The sequence below is a fragment of the Rhinolophus hipposideros genome (genome assembly GCF_964194185.1).
Source record: "Rhinolophus hipposideros genome assembly, chromosome: 10".
NCBI lineage: Eukaryota > Metazoa > Chordata > Mammalia > Chiroptera > Rhinolophidae > Rhinolophus > Rhinolophus hipposideros.
In genome coordinates this window covers 71,472,534-71,488,678 of record NC_138056.1, presented here as the reverse complement: position 1 = coordinate 71,488,678, position 16,145 = coordinate 71,472,534, and the positions used below count along the sequence as shown (strand labels likewise).

At 32.5% G+C, this 16,145-nt stretch overlaps 1 protein-coding gene across 5 annotated transcripts in view; it reads right to left on the bottom strand.

Moving 5' to 3' along the window:
• DYNC2H1 (dynein cytoplasmic 2 heavy chain 1) overlaps positions 1–16,145 on the bottom strand; it is a 289,185-nt gene that overhangs the window by 211,487 nt on the left and 61,553 nt on the right. For 4 of the 5 annotated variants that reach the window (XM_081063149.1, XM_081063152.1, XM_081063150.1 and 1 more), the window contains exons 40-47: positions 14,614–14,743; positions 11,618–11,773; positions 10,198–10,457; positions 8,536–8,782; positions 7,464–7,615; positions 6,318–6,462; positions 4,878–4,980; positions 4,164–4,331 (exon numbers count right to left, since the gene is read on the bottom strand). In XM_081063149.1, coding sequence (XP_080919275.1) covers positions 4,164–4,331; positions 4,878–4,980; positions 6,318–6,462; positions 7,464–7,615; positions 8,536–8,782; positions 10,198–10,457; positions 11,618–11,773; positions 14,614–14,743 — 1,361 coding nt within the window. The remainder of the gene's footprint in view (positions 1–4,163; positions 4,332–4,877; positions 4,981–6,317; positions 6,463–7,463; positions 7,616–8,535; positions 8,783–10,197; positions 10,458–11,617; positions 11,774–14,613; positions 14,744–16,145) is intronic. The other variant, XM_081063151.1, reaches the window with a different exon arrangement.

The following is a 16,145-nucleotide window of genomic DNA, read 5'->3' as shown; positions in this document are numbered from 1 at the left end:
GCAGGCCACAGCACTAATCCAAATCTTTCTTGCAGTCATTACTCCAGCATGACTTTGTGCATTTCCTTACTGAAGCTTTTTTCCTTGGATTTATACGACCAAACTCACCAAGCCACAACCACTTCTTTTCAGTTTTCTATTTATCCATTATATGTTTATTTTCCCTGAGATCAAATTCATACTGCTATTCTTTAATTCTAAACACTTCTTTGAATTGTTTCATCTTATTCTGAGGATTAAATGATCAACTATATACCAAAAAACACATTCAGTACTTATCCCTAGGAAAGTCTCCTACGTTCTAGTTTAGTCCCATTATTTCCAATTGCTTAATAGAAAATAATTCATGCATGCATTTATTAAACACTTATTTATCACACACCTGTATTTAAACATTGTACTCTGTTAAAGGTAAGTACTGAATAAGACTCTCCTCCACAGAGCTGATAAACTTTACGTAGATTCCCAAAAGACACTCAAAAAGCCTGCAAACATTCAAATACCTGTATAATATTGAACTCATTATCTTTCCATCTCATCATTTCTCACCTGGACTACTGCAGTAGCCTCCTAACTTGTATCCCTGTGACAAGTCTCCACCTCCTCAACTATATCCTCACTGCTACTAGAGTAACACACACAGAAACAAAATCCGATTGCTCCACACCACTCTGATATCACATATAGCTTCTCACTGCCAAGAAGCAAGCAAACAAACACCATACCCTAATCAAGGCCCTTTGCAATCTGGCTCCACTGACTGCTAGAATCTCCTGTCTCCCTCTCCGCTTCACTATATGCTCCAGCTTTCTCAAGCCTTTGGTTCTTTACATATTCTGTTTCCTTTATCTTCTTCACTTAATTTTTTCAGCCTTTAAAATACAGTTTGAGTCTCTATAACTCCTCAAAAAAATTAAAATCTTAGGTGTTAATCTAACAAAATATGTACAGGACTTGTATGCTAAAAACTACACAAAACCAATGAAAGAAAACAAAGACTATTTAATAAATGAACAAATATACTAAGTTCATGGATTGGAAGATTCAAAATAGTGATGTCGATTCTCCCCAAACCCATATACAGAGTTAATGCAATTCCTAACAAAATCTTAGCAATATTGTTTATACACATAAACAAGATTATCCTAAAATTTATATGGGAAAGCAAATAAACTGAAATACCTAAGACAGTTTTGAAAAAGAGTAAAGCAGGAGAAATTAATCTACCCAATTTCAAGACTTATTATATAGCTACAGTATTCAAGACTGTGTGGTTTTGGCAAAAAACCCAGAAATAGACCAACAAAACCAATTTTTGACAAAGATGCAAAAGCAATTCAAGACAGAAAGATAACCTTTTCAAGAAATGGTGCTAAAACAAGTGGACATCCATAGGCAAAGAAATAAGCCTTCATCTAAACGTCACTCTTTATATAGAAATTAACTCAAATTGGACCATGAATTAAAACACAAAACTATGAAACTTTTACGAAAAAAACCTTCAGAATCTAGGCCCAGACAGAGTTCTTAAACTTCACACCAAAAGACCCTTAAAAATAAAAATTAATTAGTTGGACTTCATAAAATTAAAACGTTTTTTTATCAGTGAAAGACCCTACTAAGAGGATGAAAAGACAAGCTACAAAGTGGGAGAAAGTATTTGCAAACCACATATTTGACAAAGGACTAGTGTCTAGAATATATAAATAACTCTCAAAACTCAACAGTAAAAAAAATAAACAATCCAATTAGAAAATGGGCAAAAAGCATGAAGAGACATTTCACTGAAAAGGATATGCGATGGCAAATGAGCCCATGAAAATATGTTCAACTTCATTAGCTGTCAGCAAAATGCATATTAAAACCACAATGACACATCAACACACACTAATTAGAAAGGCTAAAATAAAAAAAAATAGTGACAAAACCAAATGCTGGCAAGGATGCAAAGCAATTCCATCACTCATATATCACTGATGGGAATATAAAATGATACAGCCACTAGAAAACAGCTTGATGGTTTAAAAAATAAAAAAAAAGAAAACCAAACTACATACAAGTACCATACAACCCTCAACTGCACTCTTGAGCATTTATCCCAGAGAGATGAATATGTATGCCCACACAAAAACCTGTACATGTTTATCACAGCTTTCCTCCTAATAGCCACAAACTGAAAATGACCCAGATGTCCCTCAACAAGTAAATGGTTAAAGAAATGGTAGTTCTTCCAAATATCCACTCAGCAATAAAAGGGAGCAAACTACTGAAACACACAACAACCTGCATATATCTCCAGAGAATTATTCTGTGTGAAAACAAGATTCTTGAAATGGCAGAATTGAATACAGAATAAATTGGTGGTTTCCAGGGGATGGGAGGAGAGTGGGTGTGGCCACGAAAGGGCAACAGGACAGATCTTTGTGGGGATGCCTCTGTCCTAAGTGTGTCAATGTCAATATCCCAGTGGTGATGTTGTACTAGAATGTGCCAAATGTTCCCACTGGGGAAACCAAGTATTATACAAGGCACGATTGCTCTCTCTGCATTAATTCTTACAACTGTATGTGAATCTACAGTTATCTCAAAATAAAAAAATTATTTTGAAAAGTTTCAAAGTAACTTCCTCAAAAAAGAATCAGTCTGTTCCTCTCCACACCTCTAATATCTAGCATTTACACTAAATATGTTCAGAAAAGTTGTATTAATGGTGAAACACTTCATGCTCTATTGTAATTACCAGTTTAGCATCTATTAGCACCAATCTTCATGGAATCTAAATACACCAGCAATAGTGCTCACTGCAAGCAAGGACTTTCCTATCTGTATCCGCCATTAGTTTACAAGTTTCTTGAACACAAGAATGTATCTACTTTAAGTCTCTAAAATTAAATTTTTCTTAAAAAGTTAATATTCCACTATATGAAAATCCTATATGCCTATATCTAACAGATAGCAGCAAGCCTATATACTTTCTTAAAATACAACCCTTTATTTAAAAATAAAATACTGAAGTGAAAAAGGAATTTACTGAGTCCTACATAGGAGACTCTGAACGATACCAAACTCTAAATGATTCAGATACCCGATAAGACACTGAAACTATCTAACGCCCCCCAAATATGCCACTTTCTTTGCAAGAAGACACTGTTACCTCAATTTTCAGATGGAAAAAGCACCATTTAAGAACCAAAGCCTCTCCACACTAAGCCATTAAACAGGCCACAATGACATAGACCCTCACTCAAAATCAAGCCCTCTACTATTACCAGGCTTCTCTCAGCATTTCATTCTACCTTAGGTTGTCTTGAAATCATTTCCTGATTCCAAAACTCAAGCAGCACCTAGAAAATTACTTCTATCAATTTCAACACTCTTTCACCTTCAAGATTCCTTCTGGTTTATGTAATTATGACCCTGGGACCAATATCAAATCTAGAAATGCACCATGTATAGAATGCACTATATGAAATATTTTTGAAGCCTAGCTTTACACTCTAATACAATAGAAACTCATTTTGTAGCTTGAAAGCAGTTTTATTAGGAAATATTTCCATAATATGGTCCTCTTTTATCAAAAGCCCTTTTTACCATGATGATTTTCATCACGTGCATTACTTCCATAGGAATTTTCAAAATGCAAATTTGCTAGTAAGCAGTAATAATTGCAAATACGACACAGCTACTTTGACTGGATGTTGCCATGCTTTGTTTATCACAACAGTGGGTGAAGCTGGTAAGAATATGTAAGAAACTCTGTGCTAATAACATTATGAGCAGTGACAGCAATGAGAATGGTCATTACTCTCAAGAAATATTCATTATAATTGACTATAGATTTTCACAATAATCTTTAAGTTTCATACCTCTATAACTATTTTAAAAACTTTATTAGTAAAAATCTTTCAGGAAATACAATTTTGAATTAAAATTGTTAAACACTTTGGTCAGCACCCCTTTTTCTCCAAGAAAACAATTATTATCATCATATTTTATTTGGAACATAATTATTGAACTCTAACAAAAAAGAGCAGCTCTTTATAGTAAAAATAACATTAAAATTATCCAAAGTTTTAGACATATGAAATTATGCTACTAGTGCAAAAAACAATTGTAAAGTTCTCATAACATTTATATATTTATATAAATTCTAACTATATTACCTGCCATATTCTCTAATATATCTGAGCCCCAATCTCCTTGAAATACCGATGTTAAAATGCTGTCAAATAAATGAAGCTCCTTTGCACCAACAATTTTGTCACGAAACAAGCGCCGTGCTTCATACGCTACAATTTCTAATACGTAATCTAGTGGATGTTTTGAAGATCCTAAAAAAGGCAAAATTTTCTTTAATTGTAATAAAATTCAAATGATTTGAAAGTAGTCACTTTCAACATAATATTAGAAAGAAATAGAGAATGAGAATCTACATACCATAATTTTGGCATCAGATAAAGAGAAGAAAAGAGAAAAAAAGTTTAAATTCATTTTGTTAATAAGTTGGTAAGTTTTTTTATTATTTAAAGTATAATACATTAAGCATTATTATCTCTAGTTGATCAATAAAAACAACAATCCCAAAAGCATATTATGCATGCTTTGGCTACAAAGAATAATAACTTCATTTTTCCCAAAATCATGTTTTAATCGTGATACTCAAAAATAGTTTATATGAAAGCATAATAAACAATTTTAATATTAATGTTTAAATTTAATGTTATTTTACTTACAGTTTTTAAATACTACAGCTACAATACTCATTTAATGTATCCATTACAAACAATATATAGCATAAATATACACACACAAACACAGATACCCTGTGGCATTCTAAAGAAAGATAAGTGATTTGAACTCAGGAAAGCAAAACTTACCTCCCTCTAAATCATATCTGAATAAGCCAAGAACCCACTGGGTAAGGATACAAGGAGTAAAGAAATAGTGACTATAATCATCAACTGTAAATCTGGCCCGCACCTAAAACAAAACAAAAATACAATAAATGCTCTACTTTCTTAAATGTATAATCATGTTATAAAGTTTTCATTCACCTTAGACTCACAGGAATGCCAATTTCTACCAGCAGGTGGAACTGTATTTCCAAGTAATTGATAACCTTAGTTATCTTGTAGATTACATTTAATGTAGTTAAAAACATTATCTAAGAGGGGTTGTTCATTGGCTTCAACAAACTGCCAAAGGTTGTCCATGGCAAAAAATAAAATAAAAGGTTAAAAAGTACTGCTAAAGAAAGAAATTCAAACCTAAGTTTTATAAAATAGCGGTTGCAATTCCAGGGCACTCATAAGTCTAGGTAAGACCCACTTTCTAAAGTTGGGAACCGCAGAGCTATCTTATGTTCAAGAAGCCACTGAATTTTAACATAATCAAAGAATCGCTCCTCAAATATATAACCAGTAAAGGGTCTGCCCCTTCCTCTCTATGGACGAAGCCACCGCTGTTTTTTTTTTCTTTTTTTTTTTTTTTTGCTCTTTTATTTATTTTTTTTATTTTATTTCTTTTTTTATTTATTAGTTTCAGGTGTACAAGACAAGGTAATACTTAGACCTTCATCATTTATATCCCTCACACTGTGAACCCCCCTCCCCCCATCCACTATCCCTCCGACCTCGCACTGAGCCATCACATTATATATATAAATTTATAGCTGGCATTCATTAATGTTTAGCTTCTGGTGTACAGTGCCATGATCAGGCATGTACAGTATCCCTGAGGTGGTCTCCCAAATAGGACACATGTCCATCGGATACCCAACAAAATCTTTACAACATTATTGAATACATTCCCCAAATTAATTTTCAAAAACCCTGAGGCCATCTTGTGGTTACCAGCTGCTTCCTTAATGCCTATTTTCAAGTATTGTCTCACTTTACCAAGAAAGGATGTATTAGATATTTCCTCACAGGTAACAGGAAAGAAGTAAACATCAAAGACTACTCTAGGATTTGAAGCCTGGAAAACAGAAACTAATAGAAGTCAGGAGAAAGATCAAGTTTTGGAAAGAAGAACTCCATTCTAAATATGCTAAATTTTAGCTGATAGCAGAATAACCATCCACCCACTGATTAATTCAGTCAATATTTGAATGGCAATTTGAAACTGTGCCAGGGAATATAACAGTGAATAAAACATACAGAGCATAGCCCTCACAGAGCTTACTCTCTAGTAAAACGGTCTAGTGAACAAAAGGAAAAGAAAACCTGAGCATCAACACAGGCCAAAATTAAAGATAGTACTTCAGAAATGATACAAATAGGCATGAAAACTACAATATACTGTAAATGAATTTATACCTGTTCATACACTTGTACCATAGATCCTGCTAAGAGATAAATTTTTGATGAAGAACCCCAAATAGAATGATTCTTCAGATTTTTATGTAGAACTGGTTCCAAGTATGCTCCATAAATTGTTTGTAATTGTTCTCTTTCTGGGTAACTGAAAAGGGGCATATAAGAAAAAAGTTGAAATAAACCAATATTCTAAATTATTATTTTAATATTAAGTTAGAGCAATGGTTTTCAAATTGTGCCGTTCTGAGACCTAGATACCCTCCAAGGTTTACCCAAGGGGTAAGGTCACTATTCTCATTTCAACCAAATTAGATTCCTAACTAACTGTTGTGAAATACTGAGGGTCGCAACAGAGAATTCCAATGAAATTACTTAAGAAACATAATTGTTTGAAAAACCACTGATCTTTAGAAAAGGCAAAAAGAAAAATTTTGCTTAAGATAAAGCATTTTGAGTTATGTATAGCCTGTATATAGAGCAGTAATCCACCTCACAACTATAAAAGTTGAACTAATACAAAAAATAAAATCAAACTCCAAAACTAAATTCCATCTCAATACAACTTAATTGGTGACTGAAACATTTCTAAAAGAAATTAAAATTATCATGAAAACATAAAAACAAGATTTTATAAGGCAAAATGTAACAAAGGAAACAGTGTCGTAACCATATAATTCAAAAGTCCTGTAATGCTTATGGACCATGGAGATAGATGGATGCACTAGGAGTAACGCTATCAGGCACTAACATAACCTACCTCTACTTTGTTCAGATTTAAACTCTCTTTTTAGTCACATTCATAACATTGGATAGTATTTTTTGTGTTATGAAATCCATAAAACATTTAAATCTAATATCTACCATTCAGATTCCTGAGATTGACATTTTAGAACAGAGACAATACAAAACAGTTCTGTTTTATTTCTAATACACAAAAAGTAATGATTAAAGCCTTCATTATCCTAAATTATTGCCTATAGTTTGGGAACAGCAGGAAAAAAATTAAGAGCTTTAGTTTGACTCTGTATAGTCTACATTTTGAAGAAATATCATTAATAGATACCTTTAATAAAACGCAAATATATGTCTCCCACAAAACAAAACAGACGAAAAAAAACAACAAAGATTTAAAGCTAAGTTACATACTCTATGGCACAAAGACGAACGACAGAAGTAAATCTAGTTGTAAGCTTATGTCTTCCCAGTCTTCCTCCAGCTGACATAGAAGCCACAATTTGAATGTTTTCTAAACCAACCCATTCCAAATTTTCATCATAAAATCCTTGATATGTCAATACCTATTTGAAAATAAATTTTAGAAGTAAAAGTTTAATGCTTAGGATTTTCTAATCATGACACATTTTTGCATAAAATTTAATTGTTTCTAAATGCGTTCATCATCCTCTACCTAACTCAAGAATTTAAATTTAAAATTTACTCTAAGTTCTTATATCATTGAAAAATAACACTGTGCATGACTGTGTTCAACATTAGCTGAATTATCCTCATTATAAAAATGCTTTTCTCCAGATAGTATAAATCCACCAGCAATTATCAAAAAAAAAAAGTGAAAAGAAATAAGAAAAAATATGAGGAAAAACTTTCGGCTTCTTCCTATAAATATTTTATTATATTCTGTAGTTACATATATGTGGTAAAACTAAATATGAAGATATGTGAGCATAATAAGCTCTAATTTAGAATATAGTTTCTAATGGATGCAAATCACATAAAAAAATAAATTCTTCTACTACACTGACTGAAAATGTGTGGTCTCCAATACTTACATAGGCAAAGAGGGAGATTAATGGGCTAAAGCAGCCAGAAAGGGGCATGACTGGGGAAGTCTAACTGCTCTCCAAAGAATGCATACCTAAAAAAAGCAGCAAAAACTTCCCCAACTCCAGCACCATTCTCAGCTTCTGCTTTCCTCCATCTTTTAGGAATAAAGGATATGTAATAGGTATAGAGTAAAGGTTGTTTTTACTCTTCCTGTCATTTATCAACTTGATGTATTACTAACTTCTAAAGGGAGGACAATCAAAAAAAAAAATAGCCCTGGAACAAGACTGAGATGCTACAAGAGTTTAATTTCCCCGACATGCTAGATGAAGCTGCCTCTAAGGAGGAAAGCAGAAGATTTTCTATCTATAAGAAAAGTTAATGAAATTAAATTGGTTTCCAATTATTTCAAAACACTTCAAGAGATAAGACTCACCTGTTGCAGGAAAGCTATCAAAGTACTGGTCCCCCATTTATCAAGCTTGGGTAGGTTTATATCTTTTAAGTATAAAACAAGTCTTTCACAGTCTTTTGGTCTGTACACTCGCCCAGTATTAGTACTAATAACCATGCAAGTCTGGCTCAATTTCTGCAGGAGATGTCGAGATGTAGTTTGTGCACTACAATGAACTGTAGCAATTTGAGTGGACCGAAGCTGGGAAAAGGCATACCTGAGCAGCATCCTAGGAAAGATGTATGACATTTGACTTTGAGAGTGCAATCAATAAAATACTTTTTATATTCAATATAAAATTTCTATTTTATAAATATTTCAGTTTCTAAATTATGAATGATGAGTTATAAGGGGAAGATGGTAAACATGAATATGGTTTCCATAACTATCAAGGTAATTTTCTAATGTTTAGACTAGAAAAAAATTAATTCACATTTTAAGGAAATCTTGGGACTCCTTCAGTGAAAAAAAAAATCAAAGTTCACAGAAATAATTTTGTTTGATAAAATATATATGAGGTGTGGACAATTAAGTTCGTGAATTTGTTGCAACGACGTTGCTAACTTTTTTTGATATCAGAGGAATTATTCATTATGAATTTGTACCATCGGGACAAACAGTTAACCAAGTTTACTATTTGGAAGTGCTGAAAAGGCTGCATGAAAAAGTCAGACGACCTGAACTTTTTATCAACAATTCATGGCTCTTGCATCACGACAATGCACCAGCTCACACGGCACTGTCTGCGAAGGAGTTTTTAGCCAGTAAACAAATAACTGTATTGGAACACCTTCCCTACTTACCTGACCTGGCCCCCAATGACTTCTTTCTTTACCTGAAGATAAAGGAAATATTGAAAGGAAGACATTTTGATGACATTCAGGACATCAAGTGTAATACAATGACAGCTCTGATGGCCATTCCAGAAAGAGTTCCAAAATTGCTTTGAAGGGTGGAGTAGGCACTGGCATCAGTGCATAGCTTCCCAAAGGGGGTAATTCGAAGGTAACTGTAGTGATATTCAGCAATGAGGTATGTAGCACTTTTCCTAGGATGAGTTCGCGAACTTAATTTTCCAACCTTGTATATATAAAAGACATCAACTGTTTCCCCTCAGTTGAAGGAGAGATTTTTAAGATATTAAGTTCTCCAAGTTAAAAAAAAAATTACTACAATTTTACAGAATTTTTAAATTGCTGCTAGGAATGTGAAATATTCCATGTATCCGTTATTTCCAGAAATTATACTCAGTAGGCATTAAAAATAGGCTGAATGTAACTAATTAAAAGCTAGTTTAAAATAGACAGCTAACTTCAAGATTCATTTTTTTATAAATAAAGCAAACAGTAATTTGTGAGTAAATCGAAGGTATTCATTCTTTGTGTGATTGTATGCATAGATTCTTTGTATAAGTATCTTCTCAAATTGCTCTCTTTCCATTAGAGAAAACATAACCTTGCAGAAAATATGACATATTCTTTTCAATAGTCATGTTATTTTTACCAGTAGTGACAATGAAGAGTCCTTCATGAAAAGGGCTAGTTTAACCAAAAGAAAAGTAACAAAAGCTGTTAAATCATTTTAAAAGAGGAAACAAGCATAAATCCACAATATGCACCTCAACCAATATTTTTCTGCTCTTACCCTTTGCCACATCCTTCTGGTCCTACAAGAATAAATGGCTGTTTAGTGTCAGAACTTAACCAAGGTTTGAAATAATCTAGACCTCGTTGCATGTCTGGAGTCTGAATGACTGGAAGAGTCTGGCCATTACTGAAATCATCAGCAGTCAAGTTTTCTGGCTTTTTCAGCACATAAGATGCTAATCGTCCTCTACTGGAATCATAGTAGGTGTCCATTGGTTTGTTCGAGTCTGGAGGGGATTCTCGTGCCCAATTAAAAACCTTAAGAGGAAAAAGTCATGATAGCTTTTCACATACTCCAAATAGAGTATGTGAAATTTTAGCTCTTTAAAATAAAGGTACCAAAGTGAAACATCTTAGTTCAAAAAAAAGTTCACATACACAAAAGCTACTATCCCTGGTAATTAAAGTAACATTTTATCTCAAGTATTATTCTCTATTATCAGTTAAGCAAATAAATGTCATCCAGTTTACATAGACACCAAGGTACAAATATATTTACCTTTTAATTGAGTTCTTATCACTAAATTACAAGTTACACAATGCAGGAATCCTAACATCTCATTTCCACCATATTTTGTGCCCATTCCAGTGACACCACCACTATTCTCAACCAGTTATTCATCTTTCTAACTCTGAAAACTGTTATTTGCACAGATATAAAAGTAAAGCAGTGAGTTAGCCTCTTGTGCTACTCTTCAACACCTTTATTCAGAACTTTGGCAAGAGAATGTCTGCTTAAAAGCAGCATATATATGGCACTGATTGATAACAATGAGAATTATCTGGCAACAGAATGACCATGGAAATGTAAACTAAATACAGACAGCAATAAATGATGGTATCAAAAAAGAAACAAAATGATAAAAATGCAAAAACATAATGTTGGAGCCAACGCAAAGGAATATATGTTCAATTATTTCAACAGAGGCCAATAGGAAGAAATCCCTTAATACACAGAATTCAGTTTTACCTTTACATGAATTTAAGGAAGTATACCTTTACATGTATTTAAAGAAAGATTTATAATGATTAACCCATCCTAGCACCCTAACTGCTAAAACTGTTCTGGTTAAACAAATAACTAAAAAATATATTATTCAAAGATTAAATGAATGAAACAATTATATTTATTCATATAGCTAAGTAGGTTCAAAAATGTCTAACAAAAAAAGATATGTTCCAAATTTTAGCCTATTAAAATATAATTTTATATCATAAACCAATTCAAAAGAGAAAAATAAGTATACATATGAATGTATATACATGTATATAAATCCATTATTATTATACTGAACACATAATTTCAAAATTTAAAAGTTCTATACCTTACAGTTACAAGTCATTGTATTTTGGCAGTTAAGAGTCGATGAAAGTTACAGAAAAATGTTGACTGAATATAGGCTTTTAATATGCATTACCTCTTTGGTGAATTCCAAACGTGATTTCATGTTCAAATTTCCACCCAGGCCCCTTATGAGGTTAATAATAAACTGGTCATGATCTTTGCATCCATATAGATGTGACAAACCATTCATCACAGTCCCAACCAAACTTGTTTCCACCACATAGTCATTCTGTTAATTAAAATCCATAGTAGAGACAAAAGGCAAATATTAACTAGTTAACTTAGAACCATACAGATTTATATTCACATATCTTTTCTAAGGATCATCTTTAAATTTATTCCTCTATTTAGTTGTAGAAAGTCTAGATTTAATTCAATATATATATACAAACTTTGAAAATAAAAAGTAATCATAAAAAACAAAATTGTATATTTCTAGCTATAAGCAATAGAGTCCTCAAATAGCTACATGATTTGTTTACTTCCTAAACCTGAAACACATAAAAGAAAAGGTAAATCAATGAGCATTGGTGTAAAAAGAATAGTTCATTTCCTCTTGCTGTTACAAAAGAAGCAAGAGGCAAGGGCTTGATTGACAGCACTGGACAAGAAAGTCTAATAAAAGCAGGTGTAAAAGAAAAAGCATTTGACTCTTTCTCTCTAAGCAGATTTTAAAATGAAACTTTTGGACTGAGGTGGTGTAGATGATTTTGATCTGTGGTCCTCTGGGGCCCTGTGTAACTGCCAAGTTAGGAGTTAGGAGGGGAAAGGGTTCTCATTAATCTGGAAGTATTTATGCATTAGAATCTGTATGAGATGCTAAGTATTTAAAAAGAAAGGGTGATCTAAACAGAGTACTACTTGTTTTTATGGAATTCAAGTCTAGTAGAGGAGATGATTAACAAGTTGTGGTAAGAGCTTCAGAACAGCAGAACAGAATGTTCTGAGAAAGGGTAACTCAGATTGAAGGCTCAGGGCCTCTTTGAAAAAGGTGACATTGAAGCTAACATCTGAAAAATGAGATCTATCAGGCCAAGAAGAGAATACAACATATGCATAGGTAAGCCACTGGTATAGTTTCGGAATTAAAAGAAGCTTATGCCTGAGTAAGGAAAGGAAGAGTGGTTTAAGTCCGATGGCAGGCAAGGGCCAGCATGTGTAGAATTATACAGGCAAAGGTAAAGAGTGCCAATTTTATTTTCACTTTTTTTTTTATTTTTTTTTTATTTTCACTTTCACTTTTAAGTGTTTTTAATTAAGAGTGTAAAATGATCCAATCTGCATTTTTAAAAACCACTCTGCCTGAATAAATATTTTTATGAGAATAAAGAAATGGGAGGCAGAGCAGGAATGAGGGAGATGGCTTAGGCCATGCTAAGAGTTCTAGGCTCTTAAAGGCAAGAGAAAATAAACCCACATATTTCCTTCTAGATTGTCTAATTTGCTAAATTAACACAAGAAAGTAAAGCTCTAGTTATAAATAAAATCAGCATTTGACCAAAACATCCATTATGGTATATCTCTCAGAAACTGAAAATGGGGAACAAAGTACAGAATAAGAAAGAAGGAACGCTCAACACATTAAAAAAAAATTTCAAACAATAACAGGGAACTGACGTCAAGACAGAATCAGTTTATTTTCTAACTGAATCTTTAGTATCTACTCTACAGCTTAATAATCTTACCCTGTCACCATTTTTACCCTCACAAACCCCTATATTATCAATATATATCATCTAGTATTATATTTCTCATTCTAACATTAACAGCATGCAAGTAGATGGCCTCAATATATTTGGATTTTCCAGCCTTGTTAGGCTCTGGATGTTTTATAGTAATGCAGTAGTAACAACGTATCAATTGAAAAAGTGCTACTAACTAGACATCAGGTGTTTAATTGAGCACATATATTCTCATTCTTTCACTACTCTGTTATTATCACCATACTCTGAGGATACAATAAGGAGTAGGACAGTCTCGGTACTTGCCCTCAAGGTCCTCATAGCTGAATGTAAGCAATTATAATACAGTTAGAAGACATTGTATGTTGCTGCAGAAGCAAAAGGAGACACCTCAGTCAGACTGATGGCTGATGGGAGTTGTTCTTTCCCTAAGACCTCCAGGGAAAACTATCTCATTTGCATCATTTCCCACAAATTCCTATTCCTCCATCTTTCATCTTTACAAAATCAGAAAAGAAAAAGGTTGAGAAACTAAAGTGAGATCTCCACTTCTCTTTGTCTAGTTTAATCCCAAAGTATTGACCTCTACATCAAGTTCAGATTAACAAATACTACAAAAAAAAATACTCATTGCTATTTATTTCCTCTATTTTATGTTTACATTTTTCATAAAATAAATGACATTGAAGAAAAACCAAGAAAAGTTGAAAATATATAGAATATATGAAAGCCCTCTATTGTCTTCTTTGCATGTTAAACTTCTATTTATGCTTCAAATTCAAAATTAAGTGTGATCTCCTTTTTAAAACTTTCCTAGAAGACAGTAATTCTCTCTTCCTCCTGTTATATTGTGATTATCTTTTTACATGTCATTTCCCTCCAATAGACAAACCCTTCCTAAGAAAAGGGATTGTCCTGTTAATGTTCACCTCTCACAGTCTCATCTAGTGTTATGCTTGACATATATTAGATATTAAATAAATTGGTGAAATAGACAAATGTTTTAATAAAATTATAAATAACTCACCATCCTTTTTCTACTTTAGTAGTACCTTGACATTGTTTTTAGCATGACACATATGTATTCACTGAGACAGTAAAATGTGACAAAATGGATTTGCAATTAAATTTAGAAAGTCATTCCAACATTCAAGATTTTTAGGTAAGCAGCGCAAGATATTATAGATGGGAGAATTAAAGTGTTTTAAGACTAACATAAAATGTTATGCCAAGAGATAGATAGGAACAACAATGAAAACATCTATCTCTCACTACCCCCCATATGCTGGCAGAGCTCTACTAAAAGGCAATCTATATGGAAGTGACATTCTTAATCATTATATTTCTCACCTAAATTATTAATTATGAAATATTATGGTCAATTTACCTGCTTTAGAACCCATTGTAAAGCTTTTCCAAAATAATTTCCAATCCAGTTTTCCAGGTTACTCCTGTATTTTGAAGGCTGATTCCTCAACCAAGATTTTATCAGAGAATTAAGATCTGTCTCTTCATCACTGAAACAGATAAACAAACACATAAGAAATTATTTAAGAAGAAATGTCAATTTGCATTCAAAACAAATTTCTGCTCAAATAAACATTATTCTAAACATGTGTCTGCTAGTATACAAGAGTTGACTTTAGTTACTTCTACATATGTATGTGTGTATATGTTAGTTACTTCTATACATCTATATGTATACATACACATATATATCATAACTAAAGGTATCATTTTCTGTAAAATAAAGCATATAAACTTCATCTACATTATTATAAATATAAATTAAGGAAGGATTCCATATCCACAGGTTAGCCAAAAAGTAGACTAAACCCTTCCTACTCAAAGTATGATCTGCTTGTTAGAAATACAGAATCCCAAATCCCATCCCATACTTATTGAAGCAAAATCTTCATTTTAACAAAATCCCTGGGTGATTCAAATGCACATTAGAGTTCAACATGCACTGAATATTAATACGGATCTTCCTCTATCCCAAAAAAGCCAACTACAAATTCCCATGGCACTATTGAAAATCTTCCTAAAGTAAAATACGATTCTTAAATATATAGTGATGGAAGGAAAACTGACTCTGGGTGGTGAACACACAATGGGATTTATAGATGATGTAACACAGAATTGTACACCTGAAATCCATGTAACTTTATTGGGTTTATTGGTTTTATGTATTTATTTTATTGGGTTTATTGGGCTTCTTGGTTGTTACCCAATAAACTTTAATTTAAAAAAATACGATTATTTTAGCAAAGCATTAATTATATGATTAATCTCCAATGATTGATATTAAATATAATATTGACATCTTATTCAAAATTACATCTTACATAATTACAAAAAAATTGTAGTTAAAACAACTCACAGATTAATAATTTTAGAATTGACAATTTTAGAATTCACAATTTTGTCATTTTTCCTTTTCTAACACTGTTTCATAGCAACACTATTAAAAACTGAGCCCTTGAATTTTTCTCACATTTCTATCCATTCTAACAAGGAAAAGGAAAATGGAAAGATTAAAGGTAAATATTCTAATTACATTAGATAGGCTCAAAACAAACAAAAAACTCCAAGCTCCTTCAGAATAAACACTTTGTTGTCAGTGGTATCTCCTCAATGCCTCTGGCAACTACACATCTTGGTTTGTCCAAGACGATCCTGGTTTATACCAGTTGCCCCAGAATAAGTAATATTAATAGCATTCGCTTTCACTATTAAAAGGTCCTCATTTGGCCTACTGCATAGTCAAGTGCTCAATAAATATGTACTAAAGAAATGAATGAAACCTAAAACCAAACTACAAATTAATCAAACAGCAACTAAAAATGTTAATGCGTATTAGTATTTTATATGAATCATATGTATTCATTATGCCTCTCACAATACATATTTAGTTCA